The following is a 25,492-nucleotide window of genomic DNA, read 5'->3' on the forward strand; positions in this document are numbered from 1 at the left end:
GTGGGGTCACACAGAGTCGGACACGACTGAAGTGACTTAGCAGCAGCAGCAGCATTTTGTCACAGGAGTATTACTGAATTAACACAGCTGACATTCTACCTTCACCAGATTTCCAAGGAACAGAGCTAAAAACAGATTAACCCAGGCCAATTTTCCACGTAATAGAGAAAAGGGTTTTGTTGAACCTTTACTCGTATGCACAATGAATCGTAATCTCAGTATTTTACTCCCCAAAATGGTACTAGCAAGAACTATAAATGAATTTGGACAAATGCATCAATAGGCTGGCTAGAACTGGCTTTTTACTTTATTTTGGCTGCACCATGTGGCTTGGAGCATCTTAGTTCTCCGACTATAGATCAAACCTGTGCCCCCTGCAACGGAAGTGTGAAGTCCTAACCTCTGAACTGCCAGGAAATCTCCAGAAGTGCTTTTTAGCTATAAGCTAGCCTGTAAAGTTTGTCTTCATAGAGAAAATTGATTTCCTCTCAACACTGTGATTGTTAAGACTGCTATGAGCAATACACTATTAAGAGGAGTAAGAAGGGCTCTGCCTTTCCTATTCAGAAACTCTTTCTGGATAGTTTTTTTGAGAATTGGGATCAGAGAAGGGACTGCACTTCCTGGAGACTCTCCCTGGGAAAAAGTAGACTCTACTTTTTCCATGGAGGTAAAGATCTCTTGGTGCCTGGGTTTTCTCATCGAAGCACAGACTCTAACATGCATTCTTGGACCATAAACTAGACTACCGAGTTGTTAAAAAGAACCTAGCCAACAGAAAAAGGTAGGAATAAGCTGTGATGGATGTCTCTCAGACAACCGTTTGCTTCATGATCCTATTAACAATACTTGTCAATTTTAAAAGGAGATGCTCTTCTGGTTAAACCCAGACTTAACAAGCAGGACATGGGGCCAGAGAAGAAATATTTGAGAAGTGGCCTGAGGATGCTATCACACATCCTAAGTATCAATATATCTACATACCTGTTCATAATGGTGAGAATTTAATTACAGACCTTATATGTCAAGTTTAACTTTAAGATATAACCATGCTCATTTGAAATGATGTTTCAGCTTTATTCTAACTGCAAAGATGACAATGGTTCTCAGCTGCCCCAATTTTGTTAATGAAATCTAAATAATACTGATAGTAGTTCAGGAAAATGACAAGCATGTAAATGGCAAAATAACCTGCTATAGCTGCACCTGTCAGGTATATAGCTGAGGCAGCTTAAGGAAAGTCCATGAAAACACTAACTAAACTGACAGTGAAGAGTTTGAGTTTTTATTTCTGTTTACCAGCAATCATTACACGGCAGTGATAGGGAGCAAATCAATGAACAGATCTGCAAGAGTATACATAGTGGTATTTAACTAAACTCAGTGTAATTGTGTGGATTCCAGAGTATTTAGCAACTCATAGAACTTATGTGTTAAGAGTCTGGAATGGGAGCTTGGTTATAGTTCAAAGCTGGTTTCAATTAAGTACCTAACAAGTACACAAGACTCTACTGGGATGAGCAAAAATTAATCTACTTGGCTTATGAGAATGGATAGAACTGTTCTGAAATATCTTAAATGTGATCAGAGTCCATGCATCCATCTATGTATTGCTGTTATCCTGGAAGAAGCCAGGAAGTTTACACCTTAGAGGTCACTCTCACCCTCTTTTCCCCATCCTCAATATTATGCAGTCTCTTTCTACCTCAGCTTTTAAAACCCTCACAGATGGATGCACAGACCCCAGGCAGGAGCTTGGAGGACTCTTACTATGAGGAAACTGGGTCTAAGAAGTAACACTTAGTGATACCAACATGAAGGGGCTTGAAAAGAAATGGCCATCTTTCTTATAAAAGTTTCAGAGAGGAAACAGCAGGAGACAGAGAAACAACCAGGAAGAAATAATTAAATGAGTATTTGAAAGCTCTGAGCATGAGTTTCTAAACTAAAAGGACCCTCTAAGCACCAAATACAACTGACCAAGGCACAGCAAATCATGAAGTTTCAGGACACAGTAATAGAGAGATCCCCAAAGCTTCCCAAGACAACAGTCATATATTAAAAAAGAAGAAAAACATTTTCAGACATTAGAAACTAAAAAAATAAAAAAACCTATCTCACATATATCCTTTTCCCAGAAAGCTACAGTAGTGTAAGCTCTACCAATCTGAAGCAGTAAACCAAGAAAGAGGACTTCACAGGAGCCAAGATCAACCAAGGGGACAGCTGAGGGAAATTCTGAGAAGGTTCTGCAGTTGGGCAGGAGAACCAGAGTCCAAGCTGGCTGGGGCTGGAAGCAGTTCTCCAAGAAAAGAGTAGGACTGAGAACTGATGTCTGACTATTCTGAGAGGAGTTTTAAAGTTATGTCAGAAAGTTTGTATTTGTGTTAGTGACTGGATATTTGCAAAACATAATGAAGACAGGTCTAACAACATAACGAGAACATAACTAGAACAAAGAATCTACATAAAGATAAATAATTCAGCAGAAAAACTGGCAAAAGACTTGCCTAGGCATCACACGAGGAAACCCAAATGAAAACCACAGTGAGGTGCTGTTACAAAAATGACAAAACTAAGGTCCACGAGGATGTGAAGCAACAGGAATTCTACACACCACCGGTCAGAGAGTAAAACGGCAGCATCCCAGGTAGCACTAGTGGTAAAGAAATCGTCTGCTAATGCAGCTTAGACGTTAACAGATGCGGTTTGATCTCTGAGTTGGGAAGATCCCCTGCAGAGGGGAATGGCAATCCACTCCAGTATTCTTGCCTGCAGAATTCCAAGGACAGAGGAGCCTGGGTGGGCTACAGTCCATAGGTTCGCATAAAGTTGGATATGACTGAAGCAACTTAGCAGAGCACATACATAACAAAGGAAATGGTCCATGTTATGCAGCAATTTCACTATGAGGTGCACACCCTGGAGGAAGGTATGCACCTGTGCTCAGTCATGATGGAAATAACTGTACATATTTATACTCATGCAATAATTATTTAAAATCTTCCTAAATTTAAGTAAATGATATGCAAATAGCTGACTCACTGGGAAAGTCCCCAGTGCTGGGAAAGATTGAGGGCAGAAGGAGAAGAGGGCGTCAGAGAATGAGATGGCTGGATGACATCACCAATGCCAATAAACATGAACTTGGGCAAACTTCGGGAGATGGTGAGGGACAGGGAGGCCTCGCATGCTGCTGTTCATGGGGTGGCAAAGAGTCGGACATGACTGGGCGACTGAACAACAGCAAATTTAAGTAAAACAAGGACAGGGATGGTAGTTCTTCAGCTTCCTCTTGTGCACAGCAACTGTGAACCTGATGAGCTATACAACAAATATCTGTGGAATCAAATCGAACTGGGAAACATTAATATAGCAATAGAAGGCTTAGCAGAAAAATCTTTTTAAAAAGAACAGGAAGTGAAGGTTCACAGAACTGTGAAAAATGTTCAATCACACTAATTATGAAAGAAATAAAAATTAAAAACAATAATGAAATACCATTTTTAATACAAAATAGCAAATCCTGAAATAAATATAATACTCAAAGCTGTAAAAGTAGTGAGGTAGATCCTCTCATAGGTCACTTACAGAAGTAAGAGATGATGCACAGACACATGAGTTGTACAATACATCTAAACAGCAATTTGACATGGGGTGAATCTCGAAGATACAGACAACTCTGACAGTAAGAACTAGTACAATTTCAGTTTAAGACTACACCAGCAACAGAACTAAAAAAGGTGAGCTATAATTTATTTAGAAGCTGTTAATTATGAATTAATTACAAAATATTACAAACAATCAAATAAGCAATAATGGGGTAAGGGTTAACATATTTTAGGACCTCCATAATCCAGGTTAATGTTGTTCAGTCGCTAAATTGTGTCTGACTTTTTGTGACCTCATGAACTGTGGCATGCTCCTCTGTCCTCCACCGTCTCCCAGAGTTTGCTCATATTTATGTCTACTGAGTGTTGATACTATCCAACTATCTCTCTCTCAACTGCCCCCTTCTCCTCCTGCCCTCAATCTTTCCGGCATCAGTGTCTTTTCCAAAGAGTCGTCTCTTCGCATCAGGTGGCCAAAGTATCGTTAACTTCAGCTTCAGTAACAGTTCTTCCAACGAATATCCAGGGTTCATCTCCTTTAGGATAGACTGGTTTGATCTCCTCGCAGTCCAAAGGACTCTCAAGTTTTCTCCAGCATCACAATTTGAAAGCATCAATTCTGCGCTCAGACTTATTTATGCTCCAACTCCCACCTCTGTACATGACTACCAGAAAAACCACAGCTTTGACTACAAGGATCTCTGTCAGCAAACTGATACACTGTCTAGGTTTGTCATAGCTTTCCTTCCAAAGAGCAAGCGTCTTTTAACTTCATGACTGCGGACATTGTCTCTCTGGAGTGATTTTGGAGCCCAAGAAAATTAAATCTGTCACTATTTCCACTTTCCCCCCATCTATTTGCCATGAAGTGATGGGACCAGGTGCCATGATCTTAGTTTTTTGAATGCTGAGTTTTAAGCCAGGTTTTTCACTCTCCTCTTTCACCCTCATCAAGAGGCTCTTTGGTTCCTCTTTGCTTTCTGCCATTAGAGCGGTATCAACTGCATATCTGAAGTTGTTGATATTTCTCCTGGAAACCTTGATTCCAGCTTGTGTACATTTTGCATGATGTACTCAGCATAGAAGTTAAATAAGCAGGATGACAATATACGGTCTTGTCATACTCTTTTCCCAATTCTGAACCATTCAATTGGTCCATGTCTGGTTCTAACTTTTGCTTCTTGATCCACATACAAGTTTCTCAGGAGACAGGTAAGGTGGTCTGGTATTTCCAACTCTTTAAGAATTTTCCACAGTTTGTTGTGATCCACACAGAGGCTTCAGGGTAGTCAATGAAGCAGTAGTAGATGTTTTTCTGGAACTCCCTTGCTTTCTCCATGATCCAATGAATGTTGGCAATTTGATCTCTAGTTCCTCTGTCTTCTCTAAATCCATTTTGTACATCTGGAAGTTCCCGGTTCACATACTGCTGAAGCTAACTGAAGGATTTCGAGCATTACCTTATTTGCATGTGAAATGAGCACAAGTGCATGGGAGTTTGAACATTCTTTGGCATTGCCCTTCTTTGGGACTGGAATGAAAACTGATCTTTTCCAATCTTGTGGCCACTGCTGAGTTTTCCTAACTTGCTGACATATTGACTTTAATGGCATCATCTTTTAGGATTTGAAATAGCTCAGCTGGAATTTTGCCACTTAAGGCCCACTTGACTTCATATTCCAGGATGTCCAGCTCCAGGTGAGTGACCACACCAGTGTGGTTAATCAGGTCTGTAAGATGTTTTTTGTATGGTTCTAATGTGTGTTCTTGCCTGGAGAGTCTTGGGGATGGTGGAACCTGGTGGGCTGCTGTCTGTGGGGTTGCACAGAGTCAGACACGACTGAAGCGACTTAGCAGCAGCAGCAGCAATGCGTATTCCTGCCACTTCTTCTTGATCTCTTCTGTTTCTGTTAGGTCCTTACCATTTCTGTCCTTTGTCATGTCCATCTTTGCATGAAATATCCCTTGATATCTCCAATTTTCTTGAAGAGATTTCTAGTGTTTCCCATTTTATTGTTTTCCTCTATTTCTTTGCACTGTTCACCTAACAAGGCTTTCTTATCTCTTCTTTTTATTCTCTGGAACTCTGCATTCAGTTGGTATTATCTTTTCCTTTCTCCTTTGCCTTTTGCTTATCTTTTTTCCTAAACTATTTGTAAAACTTCCTCAGACAACCACTTTGCCTTCTTGCATTTCTTTTCCTTTGGGACGGTTTTGGTCACTGGTTCCCGTACAATGTTACCCCAAGGCCAAACTTGTACCCCAAGGCCAAACTTGCCTGTATATCAGGCATCTCTTGACTTCCTACTTTTGCACTGCGATCCCCTATGACGAAAAGGACATCTTTTTTTGGTGTTACTTCTAAAATTATTGTAGGTCTTCACAGAACCAGTTAGTTTCAGCTTCTTCAGCATCAGTGGTTGGGGCATAGACTTGGATTACTGTAATGTTGAATGGTTTGCCTTGGAAATGAACTGGGATCATTCTATTGCTTTTGAGGTTGCACCCTAGTACTGCGTTTCACTTTTTTGTTGAGTATGAGGGCTATTCCATTTCTCCTAAGGAATTCTTGCCCACAGTAGTAGATATAACAGTCGTTTGAATTAAATCCGCATTCCCATCCATTTTAGTTCACTGACTCCTAAGATGTCAGTGTCCATTCTTGCCATCTCCTGCCCGATCACGTCCAGTTTACCTTGATTCATGGACCTAACATTTCAGGTTCCTAAGAAATATAGTCTTTATAGCACTGGACTTTACTTTCCCCATCAGACACATCTACAACTGAGGGTCGTTTCCACTTTGGCCCAGCTGCTTCCTTCTTTCTGAAGCTGTTGGTAACTGCTCTCCATTCTACCCCAGTAGCATACGGGACACCTTCCGACCTGCAGGGCTCAGCTTCTGGTGTCAAATCTTCTTCCCCTTTCATATGTCCGTGGGTTTCTCCAGCAAGAATACTGGAGTGGGTTGCCATTTCCTCCTCCAGTGGACCACGTTTTGTCAGAACTCTGCACTATGACCTGTTCCTCTTGGGTGGCCTGGCACAGAGTGGCTCATAGCTTCAAGCCCCTTTGACATGCCATGACAAGGCTGTGATCCATGAAATACAGGTTATATATTATTAGAATGTGAGATTTTCAAAGAATTAATATCACAGGAAAATGTGTTAAGTAAAAATAGCAGAATCCAGAACTATTAAGATATAAAATATGATCTCAGTTCTCCTAAAGACATATATGTGCATGTATATATATATATATGTGTCTGTATATAATACATATACACATGTGGAAGGTGACAATTGTTGGAATAGATGGCAAATACAGTTAAAATTCAAGAGACTATTGTAGGTTTTTTTTTTTCAAGTTTTGTTAAACTTTCTCTGTTTAAAAAAGAATAACAGTAAATATCTCCATTTACACTTACCAGATCAATATTTTGCATGATATCCTGAAATGAAGGATGAGTTCGAAATTGTTCAAAGAGATCTCGTTTGTAAAGAAGCGCATATACCAAGTTTGGATTGTGATGAAGAGAATTTGTCAGGCAGGAGTTGATGATCTCTAACATCATTCGAATCACTTCTTCAATGACATTTAGGTCTTGTGCCTGATAAAGAAAGAAAATCCCCGTAAGAGTCAGTATTTTCCTCCTTGACATAGAATTAATTAGAATGAGGGCAACTGCTTTACAATTATAACAGCATTGGAAAGATCATGCACAAGAACTCTTCAAGATTATTTTTGTCAAGAATTTTTAGAGTTAAGTTTATCAGTTACTAAAGGATTTGAGTTATAACTTTTGAACTAAATATGGTGATAATCATAAATTTCACATTAATAAATTTTAGACTTTCTAATCTAAAAGAAAATTTGGAGCTTTGATTAATAGATCCTCATCTGTACTCTTATCAGTGTACCACCTTAAATCACTAAACTTGCTCAATATAAAGTGATAGTAGAGTCTTATCAATTCCAAGAAGAATTTCTAATTCGGAATATGACCTCACTTTTCTACACTGTCATTCAATGTTCATATTTACAGATAAACAGCCTAATGTTTTGTTTCTGTTTCCTGAGAGGTAATAGTCTTTGGGAATCTGAATGTGAAATAGTACATAGAGCAAAATTCAAGGTAAGTAATCAACACATCTCTTGAAAGAAAGAACAATGGAAGGCAAAAACATAGGTGAATATGACACTTTCCTTCTTCTGAGTTTTCTAAATTATGTTTGACAGTTGGGGCAAAAATTGTAACACTGATGTGGCTCTCAATGGATGCAAAGGAACACCTAAGACAACTATATTATAAACCAGGGAGAGCAAAGGAATTTAAAGAGAGGATACTTTCTACCTCTCATTTGAATTGGGAAAATGTCAACACTACTAGATGCAGCAAGTTATGTAAGTTATATATGTAAAGGGTCTAGAGCAAATCCATGCAAAGAGATTACAATAATTAAAATCTGAACAACAGAGTGGATTAAAAATACATGATGCAACTATACGCTATCTACAAGAAACTTCAAATGTAACTCACTTTAAATAAAGTTAGATTGAAGGTAAAAAAATGGAAAAAGATATAACATGAACTATTAATCAAAATAAAGTAGGAATGACTTATTATGAGGTAAAATACACTTCACATCTAAGACTGCATGGCTTACAAAATAAAAAATATTTACTATCTGGACTCTGGTGGAAAAGTTTACCACCCCGATCTAGCACACAAAAAGGTATACTTATTTCCATACAATTTACCTCCACCTGTATTGTTTTATGGCACCCCACTCCAGTACTTTTGCCTAGAAAACCCCATGGACAGAGGAGCCTGGTCGGCTGCAGTCCATGGGGTCACTAGAGTCAGACACGACTGAGCGACTTCACTTTCACTTTTCACTTTCCTGCATTGGAGAAGGAAATGGCAACCCACTCCAGTGTTCCTGCCTGGAGAATCCCAGGGACGGGGAAGCCTGGTGGGCTGCCATCTATGGGGTCGCACAGAGTTGGACACGACTGAAGCGACTTAGCAGTAGCAGCAGCAGCAGTATTGTTTTAAGAACATCCAGCAACAAATCAACATTTATGGGACAGAAAAAAAGGAAAGCAAAATCAATGTGCAAGGGATAAAGTGGCCCAGTGGATAAGAAACACCTGCCAATACAGGAGACATGGGTTCTAGCATGTGGGAGACCCCACATGCTGCGGAGAGGCAGCTAAGCCTGTGTGCCACAACTCCTGAGCCTGCACCTTGGAGCTCGCGAGCTGCAACTACTGAAGCCCACGTGCTCTAAAGTCCTGCTCCGTAACGAGAGGAGCCACTGCAATGAGAAGCCCACATGCTGCAGGTACAGAACAGCCTCTGCTCACCGCAACTAGAGAAAACCTGTACACAATAACGAAGACCACTGTAACCAATAAATAAATTAAAAAAAAAAGATAAAATATTGCTATTTACCTCCTGAACAAGATCAAAGGAGGTTAATACACTTTAACTTCTCCTTGAACAGAAAAGTGCTGACCCCATTCTTCCTTGTTTTGTTACAGTTGCTTAGGTTTTTAATTTCATGTTTTTAAGAAAAAGCCATAAATTGGGTTTAAAAAAATCAGTACTCAGGCCAGTTTTCATTCCAATCTCAAAGAAGGGAAAATGCCAAATAATGTTCAAACTACCACACAACTGCACTCATTTCACATGCTAGCAATGTAATGCTAAAAATCCTTCAAGCTAGCTTCAACAGCATGTAAACTGAGAACTTCCAGATGTACACGCTGGATTTAGAAAAGGCAGAGGAACGAGGGATCAAATTGCCAATATCCACTGGATCACAGAAAAAGCAAGATCATTCCAGAAAAACATCTACTTCTGCTTCATTGACTACACTGAAGCCTTTGACTGTAGAGATCACAACAAACTGGAAAATTCTTCAGAGATGGGAATACCAGGCCACCTTACTTGTCTCCTGAGAAATCTGCATGCAGCTTAAGAAGCAACAGTTAGAACCAGACATGAAACAACGAACTGGTTCAAAATTGGGAAAGGAGTATGTCAAGGCTGTATACTGTCACCCTGCTTACTTAACTTATATGCAGAGTACATCATGAGAAATGCTGGGTTGGATGAAGCAGAAGCTGGACTCGAGATTGCAGGGAGAAATATCGATAACCTGAGATATGTAGATGATACCATCCTTATGGCAGAAAGTGAAGAGAAACTAAAGAGCCTCTTGATGAAAGTGAAAGAGAAGAGTGAAAAACCTGGCTTAAAACTCAACATTTGGAAAACGAAGATCATGGCATCCAGTCTCATCACTTCATGGCAAATAGTTGGGGAAAAAATGTAAACAGTGATAGACTTTATTTTCTTGGGATCCAAATTCACTGTGGACAGTGACTGCAGCTGTGGAATTAAAATACGCTTGCTCTTTGGAAGACAAGCTATGACAAACCTAGACAACATATTAAGAAACAGAGACATTACTTTGCCTACAAAGGTCCATATAGTCAAAGCTATGGTTTTTCTGGTAGTCCTGTACAGATGTGAGAGCTGGACAATAAAAAAGTCTGAGCACCAAAGAACTGATTCTTTAGAACTGTGGAGCTGGAGAAGATTCTTAAGAGTCTCTTGGAAAGCAAGGAGATCAAACCAGTCAATCCTAAAGGAAATTGATCCTAAATATTCACTGGAAGGACTGATGCTGAAGCTGAAACTCCAATACTTTGGCCATTTGATGTGAAGAGCCTACTCACTGGAAAAGACCCTGATGCTGGAGAAGATTGAAGGCAGGAGGAGAAGGGGATAACAGAGGATGAGATGGTTGGATGGCATCACTGACTCGATGAACATGAGTTTGAACAAACTCCGGGAGATGGTGAAGGACAGGGAAGCTTGGCATGCTGCAGTCCACTGGGTCACAAAGAGTCGGACAGGACTGAGCATCTGAACAAAAAGTCAGCGGTTAACTAAGTTGACATATGGATTTCAGTGCACACCACTAGTTCTTGCATTCCGCTTCTCTACAGGTAAACTTTTCTTCTATTTGAAGTACATCCTTTAATAATGCTTTCAGTGAAGTCCATGGATAATAAACTCTTTCAGTCCTAGCGTGGTTGAAATATGTCTTTATTTTACATTCACTCTTGTATCTCATCTGGGTATAGAATTAGTTACTTCTTTACAAACTTAAAAGATACGTGTTCACTTGATTCTGGCATCTGTTTTTGGCTTTGAGCAGTTTATTATACAAACCTAACTACTGCTGCCCTGTGGAAAAGCATTTTGATAGCCTTTAAGATTTATTTTTCGTTCTTTAACACTCTTGAGTTTCACAACCATGTGTTTCAGTGTTGATTTATCTTTATTTATCCTGCTTAGTATTCAGAGTGTTCTTTCCATCTGACAACCTAGTCTCTTCCACAAAGATAATTTGGATAATTTTTTCTCATTATCTTACAGTTTACTAACCGTCTTTGATACTGCCCAGTTTAGAATTTGTCTACTGAGCTTTCAAATCTAATGACTATATTTTTCATTCTAAGCTTTCTAATGAAATAGTTCTGAGTCATGTTCTTGTTTCATTTCATCATTTTTATATTTATTTATTCTTAACAAATACTATATCCTTCATTTATCTTTGAGGATATTAAAAATACTTGAGTACTTTCAACATTATCCTATTAATTTTTGCTTCTTTTTGGATAAACTTACCTTAAACATGATCATGACTATGTTGGCTGTCTTTCTTAGTATTAAGTTAGATTTTAGCATATATTTTGGAATTTTGGTTATGTAGGCTCACTTAGTATGGCTTAATCCCCCCACGCCTACAGGTCATGCAGTAGCTTTCTAGAGCTCCCAGTCTGAAATGAGGTCTCATCATTGGTTTATCAGGGCTGCTGCCATGCAATCACATTAAAGGCAGGATAAGCAAGGTCTGTCACCAAGCCACATCCCCTCACAATAGGCTCAAGGTTCCAGAGTGAGGCTGGTTCTGGGTCTTCCCACCTTCCTAGACACAGAACTTAAGGGTCATCATTAGTGCCTCTACTCAGGCTCTTTTCAGTAAGGGGTCTATTCTACCTCTTAGTTTCTAGCAGGGAACCCGGCACTACCGTGCTGCCTCCCAAGGGCCCCTGAGTGCTGTGCCTGCCTTGCAGCAGCTGAGCTCCCAGCCACTTCTGCCTCCTTCCAGACAAGAAGCTTGGCAGCCTCACAGCTTCAGACCCTGCTATCTGCTTCGAGTGCTTTTTCTATTTCTCGTTGATCAAGAAGTTCCCTCTCTCATTTTAGGGTGAGGCTATATGGTTTCAAGGTTTTTTTTTTTTTCTAGTTATGGTTCATCTATTACTTTTATGTGTTTGGAGCAAAGAAAAGGGATTAGCCTTCATATTGGGAACCGACAACATAATTGTGATTATAGTTCTCTCGATTGTATTTTCATCTTACATTGCTACTTGAATTAGAAGAGGAGAAAGGAACTCTGAGTTCAGAATTTTCTCTCAAATTTCTCTCATCTAAGAGCAACCCAGTGAGACAGTATGACTATCATAGTAATACAAGTCAAAACATTAGCTTTCTGCAGAATTTCATGTTCCTAAGTATTCTGTACCCATTTATGTTACATATAACATTAGGACCCTTAAGTCCTAATATATTAAACTTAAATATAAAAAACGAATTACCTATTGATAGCTTACACTTTCTGCTTTCAAACATATTGATAATTTATTCTCGATGTTTTATTAAATAATTTGCTACAACAAACAGGATAATATACTCAACCCCCAAACAGGTACCTGCTCATTTAAACCCAAACCAAACTACTGATCATTTATTTTATCCCCAAGTCAGGTATAGAATAAACTGGAAACTACCTCAATAAGTATATTCCACATTAGGTTTCAATTTACATTCATCAGTCTGACTGAGGCTCCTTAGAAGTTATACTAATTCTCTTATACTTAAAGGAATTACTAGGTATTTTACTTCCTTTTTTAACTGTTTCTGTGACAAGTTCTAATTCTAACGCTATCTTTCAAAGATTGTTTTCAGCTGCAGATTTATAAATTAAATGTCAAGAACAAAGTTTTTCTGACATTACTAAAATTGACTGAAAATATAATTAAAGGAACTAGAGCAAAGACATTTTATACAATATCATATTTTGCCATATTGTCACTCACACTAGAAAGCATACTGTATATTTTAATGTTGCAAAACAATTACAAAACAAAAATGAGAAATTGAATGTAATTCAGAAATTAAAAATAAGCTTAAATTAGGGAGTGGTTGATTATAAATTTTCTGATAATACCTATTTTAACATGTAACTCTATAAATCATTTAAATTTTAAATACTATTACAGAAAGAACATAAAGATAACTGCCTTTCCAAAGTGGATAAATTAATGCAAATGTTGTAAGTGCAAAGAATCACATCTCTTAGCTTTAGATATGTGCTAAATCCCATTTTTATTAATTTACAAAACTAGTCCTTTAGGGAAGTGTATAAATTACATTTATATAGTTAACATTTATGGAATAAAATAAAGTTTTTTAAAAAGACATGTTTTCTTTTTTTTAAAAGACACATTTCCAAAAACTAACCAAAATTAGCTTTGTCAGAGATAAAATCAGATGGTTCATTGGTAGAGCAGCAAAATACGTGGAGAATATTGTGTCTTTTTCATTCATGGTATTTTCTTTTTAGTACATACAACTTCCCTGCCAGGAATGGATCCCACGTCAAACAGACTTTCTTCTCAAAAAAAAAAAAAAAAAAAAAAAAAAGGCCAGGCTTATTTTATTGCAGAAAATCTCAAATGTAAATACAAGGGCCTTGAGAAAACGGCCCTTTTCAGATGTTCTGATGGTTTTGTACATGCTGGTAATGAACGGTGAGCACGATCTGTGCTAAGTAGTGAGTTCATGTCAAATGGACAAGCTGGCAGCTGTGGGAGCACCTTACCCTGTCAGCAGCAGTCAGGGCTGCTTCATTATATAAACTTCCTTTTTCTTTTAAGAGGGAATTTATACAGTTAAATAGTTCCAAATCATTTATTTTTAGTTTCCTTAAGAGAAGCATATGTATCTTGTTTGTATTAGTTTTGGGGGGATTCCAAAAGAGTTGTCTAAATTTCCTGCATTTTCAGCAGAAAATAAAAACCTTCAACAAAATTAATGGGACTTGGCCAAAGTGGGGGAGAGTGGGGCGGAAGCTACAGGAAAGACTTTTTTTTTTTAAAGTTAACGTGCAAATGGCCTTCAAAGCTAGTCATTCAGTGATGGAATCTTGCTATCTCTCTGTTGTTAAAATTCACTGGCACACTGCTGAAAAGCTTTGTGACCATGCTATTTCCAGCCAGAACTGGAATTGTCCCAGAATATAGAGATTCTGACAGCAAGAACTAGCTTTCTACTACATACAGAATTACAGCTGAAGAATAATCCTGCGATCAGAGGAAATGATTTGAACCATTAATAACGTGGGGGGCAGTGGGGGAGAAGGCTGAGGCTGAAGAAGGCTGAAGGCTGAGGTCTGGCACCACTGCCTTGGGTAAAATGAAGTGGTCGTTTTCTTCATCCCTTGGGCCGGGTCTGAATGTGGCCCATGAGCCTAAACTAGAATCCTGGGAAGCCTGTTATTTACAGCATGCTTACTGGTGGCGGGAAAGCAAGATAATGGTGACTGCCCGGGGACATGGGTTAACTTTACATGTTTTTGCACACCTGGAAAACAGCCAAAGAACTCCAAAAAAGGAATGTGCTGACTGAAATCCAGCTAGGCTGCAGCCCCCCAACAAGTGTCTACCTTAGCCGGCTACTCACACTGGGCAGCACTGGGGTGTGGAACTGTGCTTCTCACCCCTCCCCCGGCCCTCCCGCTGGCAGAAGAGAGGAAACACACATGGAGCTTTTTTTAAAACAAGGAAATATTAATTAATTCATTTAGGCCATGCCATGTAGCATGCAGGATCTTAGTTCCCTGACCAGGGATCGAACCCGGGCCCCCTGCACTGGGAGTGCAGAGTCTTAACCACTGGACCACCAAAGAAGCCCCCTGAGCTTGGAGTTTTCCATTTTGTTCTTAAAAATGCAGTGTTTTGGGACTTCCCTGGTGCTCCAGTAGTTAAGAATCCACTTTGCAACGCAGGGGACACGGGTTCTATCCCTGGTTGGGTCACTAAAATCCCACATACCGCAGAGCAACCAAGGCAGAGGGCTACATCTATTGAGTCGGCGTGCTCTGGAGCCCGTACGCCACAACTGGAGAACCTGAGTGCCACGACAAAAGATCCCTCACGATACAGTGAAGATTCGGGGTGCCGCAACTAAGACCTGACACAGCCAAATCAGTAATTTTTTTTGAAACAGAAATATTTTATATTAAGGATTAGTATTCACGTCTGCTCTTCTCCAAAATACATTGTTTATTATCAAACCAATGGCCTTCCAGATCCTATAAAAGTAACATCTAAGTAAAATAATTCTCTAGGAAGATGTACTGCTTTTTTTAAAATGACTTTGACAGTTTACTGAGTGCTTCCTATCACCCCACTTTGAGATATGAGAGTCCCAGCTCCATCCCAATTCTGCCAGTAACTAGCTATGTGAGTTTAAGGAGCCACTTAACCTGAGTTGCAGTTTTTTATTTGCGAAAATAAGTGCTTGTGAGATTTTAAAAATCCCTTCCTAGTCTTAAGTCTTAATTTCCATAAAGAATGCAGAAAATACTGAATTCAGAAAGCAAATTTTATTAGACTAACCAAAAATGTTAACTCATAGTAGAAAAATCTTTAAGTGACCTCAAACTTCAGTAAAATTTAGAATTTACTTTAGATTACTGTGGCACCTAAGTGTCACTGTTCACTTAGAAAGGGAAAAGACAAAACAAAACAAACTTTGAGAATAAAAATGCATAGGGCTAAGTTCGAAAACAGTCAGTGTCTAAACCAGGGAATCTACTGATTCTTCTATAACTCACTTTTTTGCAGTATTTGTTAATTATCTTTGATATTGTTAATGCATAGAAGGGAAATAATCGCTAAACTCTAGGTTAGGGATTTCACACAAACATCAGAGACCTCAGATGCTTGGTGTTCTTTTTTCATTCTTTCTTGGGGAGAAGGATGGGTAGTGCTAAGAAAGGCAGTAAAGCATCACACATAAGAGAGCTGTAGCTCTGATGTTTAAAAAAAGGGAAAAAGGAAAAAAAGAGGTAGCTACAAGTTAATAGAGAGAAGCTCTAACGTGGGTTCTTGTCTCAGTTTTGCTATCAACTGGACAAGTCCCTTTCTGGGTCTCAAATATAAAACAAATGGGCACTTTGGGCAACGCACGGAAGCACTAAGAGACCCAGATTGACTTCTGCTTAGGATGTGGAAAGCGGCAAAGAATGCCATCTCCTACCGTAACAAGGAGGAATAGCCAGATAATTTAATAGTCAAATAATCTTCTTAAGGCCATGAGAAAATGATTCTGCAAGGCAATCAAGAGAAATGAATTCCCAAGAGGGACAAGCCCCTCTAAGGAAGGAAGGAAGACAAGCACTCCCTCGCTTTTGGCCAAGCGCAGGCAGAACAGGTGGTCTCCACAGAAGCGGGTAAGAAGAAATCAGCTACAATTTTAATGAATTCTTAACCGCTCAGTGTGGTCTAGCGTGTCAGTCTGCAAAGCGAGAGACAGCCTCAGATCCAGTGAAGTCTGCACTCACCCAAAAGTTCTCTTCCACCGGCCTCCACCAGACGCTCAGGAGCCCCTCCATTTGGCTCAGGCTTACAGAAGGTGACCAGCTGCAGCTGCAGGCAGGCACCAAGACTTTGCACCTTCCCAGACTTTCTTCACATGCTAAGCAAAAGCCTTAAGCTATTGGAGGAGCAAACCCTTTTACCCTAGAGCACACGCAAATTTTCACTGTTTCTAGGGGAGAAGTAGGAACAAAACCCAACTGCTCCTGAATGAGAAACAATAACCCTCTTATCCCGAGGACGTAGGCAAAGATCCATTCTGGCCGAAGGGACAGAAACAAAAACCTAACACTGGAGGTTGGGACCAGGATCTCATGCCTCTACCAATACCAAGCGGATGTCTACTATCACTGGGGAAGGGGCACTCAACTCCCACTCAAGGCCCACCACAGATATTAGGCAATTTGATTGCCAAGGGGAGGAGAGGCAGAGATGCTGAGAAAGCCCTACCTCTAAGACCCAGGTGCAACTAAGGACTCCCCAAGATTAAGGCTGGACCAGGACAATAGAAAATACTCCTTCTCTTCTCTAACTCCACTACATGGACTGCTGAAAGCAGAGTATGGTCAAGGAATACTGGAAAAAACCCACAAAACGCAGACCCATTCTTTAAACACAGGTAACAACTGCTGCGGGAAGTTGAAGTTGGTGGTACAATGAAGATACAAAACCCAAACTCAACTCGGGTCCTAACCGGAAGGATCCAACTCCATATTGGCAGCCTAGCAGCAGAGGTGTGCCCTTTTACAGTCATAATTTTTGCTTCAGATTCTGTTTCTATTCAATGCCAGACACAATGTTTGGCATTGAATACAAAATTATAAGATACACAAAATAAGTGATATGACCCATAAGTAAAACAGAACATATGATCTGGTAGATGCTGGGGACTAAGCCCCAAGACAGAGTAGAATGACGTGTGCTCGTCGTCTCCTGCGGGAACACCAAAATCGCATCTCGCTGCTGAACAACCATCGACAGGAGGATGTTGGAACCCACCAAAAGAAGATACCCCTTGTCCAAGGACAAAAGAGAAGCTTCAATGAGCCAGTAAGAGGGGTGCAATCATGTTAAAATCAAACCTCATGCCTGCCAGAGACTTTTGGAGGGCACAAGCAGAACTGTGTGCACTAAGACCCAGGGAAAGGACCAGTGACCCCCCATAAGAGACTGAGCCAGGCCTGCCTGCGAGTGTTTAAAGGTCTTCTGCGGAGGTGTGGGTCAGCAGTAGCCTGCTACAGGGACAAGGGCACAGGCAGCAGCAGTCCTGGGAGGCGCAATGTGTGGCCTGAGTCCTCTTGGAGGAGTTCGCCATTAGCCTTATCATATAGCCACCTGGTGGGTGATCCACAAACTGAAGAACGAATATACCAAAGAGTTCTCACGCTGTTGCGAAGGTCCTAGGCCACAGAAGAGACTTCCCAATTTGGAGATCCAACAAAGGGACTGGAAATCTCCAGGGAATCTGACTATGAAGGTCAGCAGGATCTGATTACAGAATTTTCACAGGACTGGGGAAACAGAGACTCCTGGAGGGCACAAACAAAACCCTGTGCGCACCAGGACCCAGGTGAAAGGCGCAGCAACCCCACAAGAGATTGAGCCAGATTTGCCTGTGTTTGGTAGTCTCTGGCAGAGGTGTGGGTCGACAGCAGCCTGCCAAAGGGTCAGGGACGACGGCAGCAGCAGTCCTGGGAAGCATAGCATGTTGGCATAAGTCCTCTTGGAGGAGGGTGCCATTAGCCCACCATAGAGTACGGCAGCCCTAATAGAGACTGCAGACTCAAGCCAAAGTACAGGCAGGGAGTGCAGTCCCACCCATTAGCAGAAAACTGGATTAAAGATTTACTGAGCATTGTCCTACCCACCAGAGCAAGTTTTTCCTACAGCCAATCCCTTCCATCAGGAAGCCTACACAAGTCTCTTATCCTCATCTATCAAAGGGAAGACAGAATGAAAATCACAATCACAGAAAACTAACCAAAATGATCACATGGATCACAGCTCTGTGAAACTCAATGAAACTATGAGCCATGTTGTACAGGGCCACCCAAGATCGACCAGTCATGGTGGAGAATTCTGACAAAACGTGGTCCACTGGAGAAGGCAATGGCAAACCACGTCAGCATTTTTGCCTTGAGAACCCCATGAACAGTATGAAAAGGCAAAAAGATATGACACTGAAAGATGAGCCCCCAGTTTGGCAGGTGTACAATATGTTACTGGTAAAGAGCCAAGAAATAGCTCCAGAAGGAATAAAGACTCTGAGCCAAGTGGAAACGACACCCAGTTGTAGATGTGTCTGGTGGTAAAAGTAAAGTCTAATGTTGTAAACAACAATATTGCATAGGAACCTGGAATGTTAGGTCCATGAATCAAGGTAAATTGGAAGTGGTTAACCAGGAGATGGCAAGAGTGAACATCAACATTTTAGCAATCAGTGAACTAAAATGGACAGGAATAGTTGAATATAGTTCAGATGACCACTGTATCTGTACTATGGGCAAGAATCCCTGAGAAGAAAAGGAGCAGCCCTCATGGTCAACAAAAAAATTTGAAATGTAGTACTTGGGTGCAACCTCAAAAATGACAGAATGATCTCCGTATGTTTCCAAGGCAAACCATTCAACATCATAATAACCCAAGTCTATGCCCCAATTACTGTCAAAAAAGCTTAAGTTGAATGGTTCTATAAAACCTACAAGACCTTCTAGAACTAACACCAAAAAAGATGTCTTTTACATCATAGGGGATTGGAACACAAAAGTAACAGGCAAGTCTGGCCTGGAGTACAAACTGAAGCAGGGCAAAAGCTAACAGGGTTCTGCCAGGAGAACCCACTGGTTACAGCAAACACCCTCTTTCAAGAGCACAAGAGATGTCTCTACACATGGACATCACCAGATGGTCAATACCAAAATCAGACTGATTATGTTCTTTGCAGTCCAAGATGGAGAAGCTCTATACAGTCAGCAAAAACAAAACCGGGAGCTGACTGTGGGTCAGATCATGAGCCACTTATTGCAAAATTCAGACTCATACTGAAGAAAATAGAGAATTTAGGTATGACCTAAATCAAATTTCTTACAATTATACAGTGGAACTGACAAATAATAGATTCAAGGGATTAGCTCTGATAGAGCACCTGAAGAACTATGGATGGAGGTTTGTAACACTGTATGGGAGGCAGTAATCAAAACCATACCCAAGAAAAAGAAATGCAAACGGCAAAATGGCTGTCTTCTGAGGTGGCTTCACAAACAGCTGAGACGTGAAAGGCAAAAGAGAAAGGGAAAGACATATCCATCTAAATGCAGAGTTCCAAAGAATAGCAAGGAGAGATAAGAAAGCCTTCTTAAGTGAACAATGCAAAGAAATAAAGAGAAACAATAGCATGGGAAAGACTAGAGATTTCTTCAAGAAAATCAGATACCAAGGGAACATTTCATGCAAAAATGGGCACAAGAAAGGACAGAAATGGTATGGTCCTAACGGAAGCAGAAGATATTAAGAAGAAGTGGCAAGAATACACAGAACTGTACAAAAAAAGTTCTTAATGACCCAGATAACCACAAAGGTGTGGTCACTCACCTAGAATCAGACATCCTGGTGTATGAAGTCAAGTGGGTCTTAGGAGGCATCACTCCGAACAAAGTTAGTGGAGGTGATGGAATTTCAGCTGAGCTATTTCAAATCCTCAAAGATGATGCTGTGATAGTGCTGCACTCAATATGCCAGCAAATTTGGAAAACTCAGCAGTGGTCACAGGACTGGAAAAGGTATGTTTTTATTCCAAGCCCAAAGAAGGGCCACACCAAGAATGTTAAAACTACCCCACAATTGTACTTATTTCACATGCTAGCAAGATAATGTTCAAAATCATTCAAGCTAGGCTTGCTTCAACATGGGCTTTCCAGGTGGCTCAGTGTTAAAAGAATCTGGCCGTTAAATGCAGGAGCTGCAGGAGACATGGGTTCAATCCCTGGGCCAGGAAGATGTCCTGGAGGAGGAAATTCACTTCAGTATTCTTGCCTGGAGAATTCCATGGACAGAGGAGCTTGGTGGGCCATAGCCCATGGGGCTGCAAAGAACTGGACATGACTAGGAGAATCCCAGGGACAGGGGAGCCTGGTGGGCTGCCGTCTATGGGGTCGCACAGAGTCGGACACGACTGAAGCGACTTAGCAGCAGCAGCAACAGCAGTGACTGAGCACATACATAGGACAGGCTTCAACATTATGTGAACTGAGAACTTCCAGATGTACAAGCTGAGTTAGAAAAGGCAGAGGAACCAGAGATTAAATTGCCAGTATCCGTTGGATCAAAGAAAAAGCTAGAGAATTCCAGAAAAACTTCTACTTTTGCTTCACTATGATTAAGCCTTTGTGCCGATCACAACAAACTGTGGAAAATTCTTCAAGAGATAGGAATACCAGACTATCTTACCTGCCTCCTGTGAAACCTGTGTATGCAGGTCAAGAAGCAACAGTTAGACCAGACATGGAACAACAGACTGGTTGAAAATTGGGAAAGGAGTACGTCAAGGCTGTATATTGTCACCCTGCTTATTTAACTTATATGCACAGTATATCATGCAAAAAGTCAGACTGGATGAATCACAAGATGGAATCAAGAGTGCCAGGAAAAATATCAGTAACCTCAGATACGCAGATGACATCACCCTAAAGGCAGAAAGTGAAGAGGAACTAAAGAGCCTCTTGATGAAGGTGAACGAGGAAAGTGAAAAAGTTGCCTTAAAATTCAACATTCACAAAATAAGATCATGGCATCCAGTCCCATCACTTCATGGCAGACAGATGGGGAAATACTGGAACAGTGACAGACTTTATTTTCTTGGGCTCCAAAATCACTGTGGATGATGACTGTAGCCACAAAATTAAAAGACGCTTGCTCCTTGGAAGAAAAGCCATGACAAACCCAGACATCATATTAAAAAGCAGAGACATCACCTTGCCAACAAAGGTCCGTATAGTCAAAGCTATGGTTTTTCCAGTAGTCATGTATGGATGTGAGAGTTGGACCATAAAGAAGGCTGAGAGCCGAAGAATTGATGCTTTTGAACTGTGGTGTTGGAGAAGACTCTTGAGAGTCCCTTGGACTACAAGGAGATCAAACCAGTCAATCCTAAAAGAAATCAACCCTGAATATTTATTGGAAGGACTGATGCTGAAGCTGAATCTCCAGTATTTTGGCCACCTGATTGGAAGAGCTGACTCACTGAAAAAGACCCTGATGCTGGGAAAGACTGAAGGCAGGAGGAGAAGCAGGTGACAGGATGAGATGGTTGGATGGGATCCACTGACTCAATGGACATGAGTTTGAGCAAACTCTGGGAGATGGCGAAAGACAGGGAGACCTGTGGTGATTTAGTCACTAAGGTGTGTCTGACTCTGCGACCCCACGGACTGTAGCCTGCCTGGCTCCTTTGTTCATAGGATTTCCTATGCAAGAATATTGGAGCAGGTTGCCATTTCCTTCTCTAGGGATCTTCCTGACCGAGGGACTGAACCTGGGTCTCCTGCATTGCAGATATATTCTTTACCGACTTGAGCCACCATGGAAGCCCATGGGGTGCTGTAGTCCACGGGGTCACAAAGAGTCAGACTTAGGGACTAAACAACATGGTCCCGGCAATTCTAATGTTAGAAATTTATCCTAAGGAAATAAGTAAGGCTGTACTAAAGGATTCAGCCTTGTGAATGTTTATATTAAAGTAAAAAATCCTCACTATCCCTGAATTCATTTTCTATTACTGCCATATAAATCTATCACAAATTTAACAGTTTAAAACAATGCTGATTTATCTTGCTGTTCTACAGAGATTCATGTAGGTTTGGTTGGTTCCTCTGCTCTGGTCTCAGGAGCCCAAAATCAAGGCGTCAGCTGCATGAGGCACTTATCTGGAGGCCCTGAAGGAGAATCCCCTTCCAAGCTCATTCAGGGTGTGGGCAAAATTTAGTTCCTCAAGACTGCAGAGCTGGGTTTCCTATTTTCTTGCTGGCTATCAGCCAGGAATTTCTGTTAGGAACTTCCTACTGCCCAAATCACATTGCCCCTTCCATCTCACACCAGCAATGCTGTGTCAAATTCCTCTCAGCTTTGCATCTCTTGGACTTCCCCTTTAAAAGTCTGTCTTCTGCTCCAGATGGATAAAGTTCTCTGCTTTTTAGGGCTCACATGTTTCGACTGGGTCCACCTGAATAAGCCAAACTAATCTCCCTATCTTCATAAACTTACATCTTTGGTGGTGTTCCTTTTAAGTAACTTAACAAATCCATGGGTTCTGGGGATTAGGGCATGGACACTTTACACAATTTCTTCAGGGTCATTATGCCTGCCATAAAAGCAAATGTACAACAGTAGATGACTGGTTAAATAAATTATAGTACATCTGGACAATGGAATACCATGTTTGTTATTAAAATAATGGGTCCTGGGCAACTCACTATGAAATGTATAAAAGACAGTAACGGACTGATAGAAGCTCAGAGATGAATGATGGTGGTGGTTCAGTTGCTCAGTCGCGTCCAACTCTTGCGACGCCATGGGCTGTAGCCCATCAGGCTCCTCTGTCCATGGGATTTCCCAGGCAAGAATACTGGAGTAGGTTGCTGTTTCCTTCTTCATTAGAGATAAATAGGTAGGTAACAAAACAAGTTTAGTAAAATATCCACTGCAGAATTTAGGTGTTGGTTTATGGGATGTCACTGTAAAATTTTTCTACTTGTTTAGATTTGAAAAAACAATTAGCTCAGTGATCTTACAAGCCCTCCTCCCCAACTCAACTAATGGTCTTCAAACTTCACGCCATGAAAATCTAGCTGTCTGTGAGATTTCTAGCAAAGCATTGGCAAATAAGCTTTTGCAAAAGGTCTTTACAGAGACTGTCTCAAGTAGCATTAAATAGCACTCCACTTTATTTTTCAGATAATTATAATTAGCAAATCAAAATAAATAGCAGTAATATAGGATGAATTTTTTGAATTGTTAATGTTAAGAACCAAACTATATTTTATGCTTGAGGCATTTTTAAAACAGAAGTTCCCTCTAACATAAAATTAATGCTATCTCTATCAATTATTTTTAGATGGGAATAAACAAATCTATCCCACAATTGAACAAAATTTGACAGAACAGACTCCCAACTGATTGAAATAGAGTAATGAACATAACCACAGAAGACAATGACTTCACAAACAGTAACTGAAGGCCAATGTCATGACATAATAGCATAGTATTAAGCACTGGGAACAGATTCTGAGGCTATAAAATAAAATGGAGTCCTTGTCCTTTACACCTTGGAGTTCAGAATCCTGTCTAGTTTTATAAAATAGAAACATCTCAAAGACACTATTTTCAAGATATGTAAGGAATTTAACATCTACAAAAGGGAACAAAAAGCTAACTTGCTATTTTCATTTGGAAATACTGCAAATATAACTGAGGTATGCTACACCTCAATCTAGACACCAAAAAAGATTCTTATGGATTCAAATCAGCAGCAATTACTCTTATGATTCCCCAATTTTATGGGAAATTGGCCAGAATATGGAAGAGGAGTAGTATGGCACAGTAGTTAACAGGCAAGGCTCTGTGGTCAACCTGACTGGCCTTGGAATCCCTGTTCTACCACTGCTCATGTGATCACAGGCAAGATCTAAACCTTGATTTCTTTATCAGCAAAGCTATTAGAGTGGAAACAAGATAATGTGTATGTAAAATACCAATGCCTGTCTGCAAAAGGAGCTCGAGAAATCGTTACTTTTACTAGCAATAGTAATAGTAAACCAAAGTTTCGTATCAGATTTAGATGTAATTGGGATGTATGTTAACTATTAGGCACTAAGTCAATTAAACAAGTGCACTGTTCTCTGGCTTACACAGAGAAGTGCTTCCATGATATTGAAATTTTAAATGCGTTTTCAAACATTTGTGTGCATTTCAATGAAATGCTCTGAGCTAACGGTGAATCTGAGATCTTACGCCCTTGCTATACTAAATGGTTAATCCTTTTAGGAAATACTGTGTTCAAAAATATTCCAAGTCTACCGCTGAAATATAAGTGACTCCTGATTGAAGACAGCTTGATTTGAAATCCACTACATTATAACTATATTCTACATAATAACCAAAGGTTGTATTTATGGTTGCTTAATGCCTGGGACCAATGCCTATGCTTCGTCCAAACAACTGCCAATGCTCACGATTCAGTCAAGGTCAATGGCAATGAGGGTGACTCAGTCTGCTGCTACAATTAGAGTGAGGGATCACTGAAGAAGTTGCCATGGCAACTGCCTATTGCCCAGCAATTACCATTCAAAAACTTTGGGAGGCAATCCTGTATTAAATTTGCAATTTATTTCTTGTGGCAGAAACTAATTTTAAAAGCAGTTTGAAGGTCCTTAGAGTAATGAAGAATGCTTACTACAGGAAGAGTTACTAAAACAAGATGTCTTCAGTTGAAATTTCATTGGATTTATATTTTCAAAAGCCTCAAAGGCACCCAAAACAATTTTTAACATGCTGTTGTTTGTGAATATAGAGTTATAAACTACAAATTTTTCATTCACTGACATCTATTTTAATGTTTCTATAACATAAATTAATTTGGGGGACTTTAAATGCTCCACCTTAGGAACATAGTTTAGCAGTTAAGTCATGAGTTGGGGTTGCCTACCATTTTGCTATTTGGTGCTGATTTCTTGGGAAAAGAGAGATGCTTAATTTTATTTTCTGAAAATTTTTCCTGGACAAAAGTTTGTAGAAACAACTATCAATATGTAAAATATAAAATAAAAATGGGGGAGGGCTAAGGTAGCATGAAACAAATACCTCTTTTAGCGGAAAAGGAAAGGTGATATTAACATAAAAATGTGGGAGAAAGCTATTAAAGGAGTCTCTCCAGTTAAAATTTATTTGACAACAAGGAGTATATTTTCCCTTTCCTTTCCTCTTTGCATATATTTAAGTCTACTTGTATCAATTTGGGAATAGGAAAAAAATTTTGTTAGGAGGAAGATAGGAAGTGCAAGTAAAAGACATTTTAGGGTAATGAGTACATTGTAACAAGAAAACTTTTAAGTATCAATGCTAGTATCATTGACAATAAAGCTA

At 40.1% G+C, this 25,492-nt stretch overlaps 1 protein-coding gene across 1 annotated transcript in view; it reads right to left on the reverse strand.

Moving 5' to 3' along the window:
* Positions 1–25,492, reverse strand: part of DYM (dymeclin) — a 327,946-nt gene that overhangs the window by 76,171 nt on the left and 226,283 nt on the right. The window contains exon 10 of the mRNA XM_010840966.1: positions 7,038–7,220. Coding sequence (XP_010839268.1) covers positions 7,038–7,220 — 183 coding nt within the window. The remainder of the gene's footprint in view (positions 1–7,037; positions 7,221–25,492) is intronic.

Source organism: Bison bison, unplaced genomic scaffold (genome assembly GCF_000754665.1).
Source record: "Bison bison bison isolate TAMUID 2011002044 unplaced genomic scaffold, Bison_UMD1.0 scf7180017864153, whole genome shotgun sequence".
Classification (NCBI taxonomy): domain Eukaryota; kingdom Metazoa; phylum Chordata; class Mammalia; order Artiodactyla; family Bovidae; genus Bison; species Bison bison.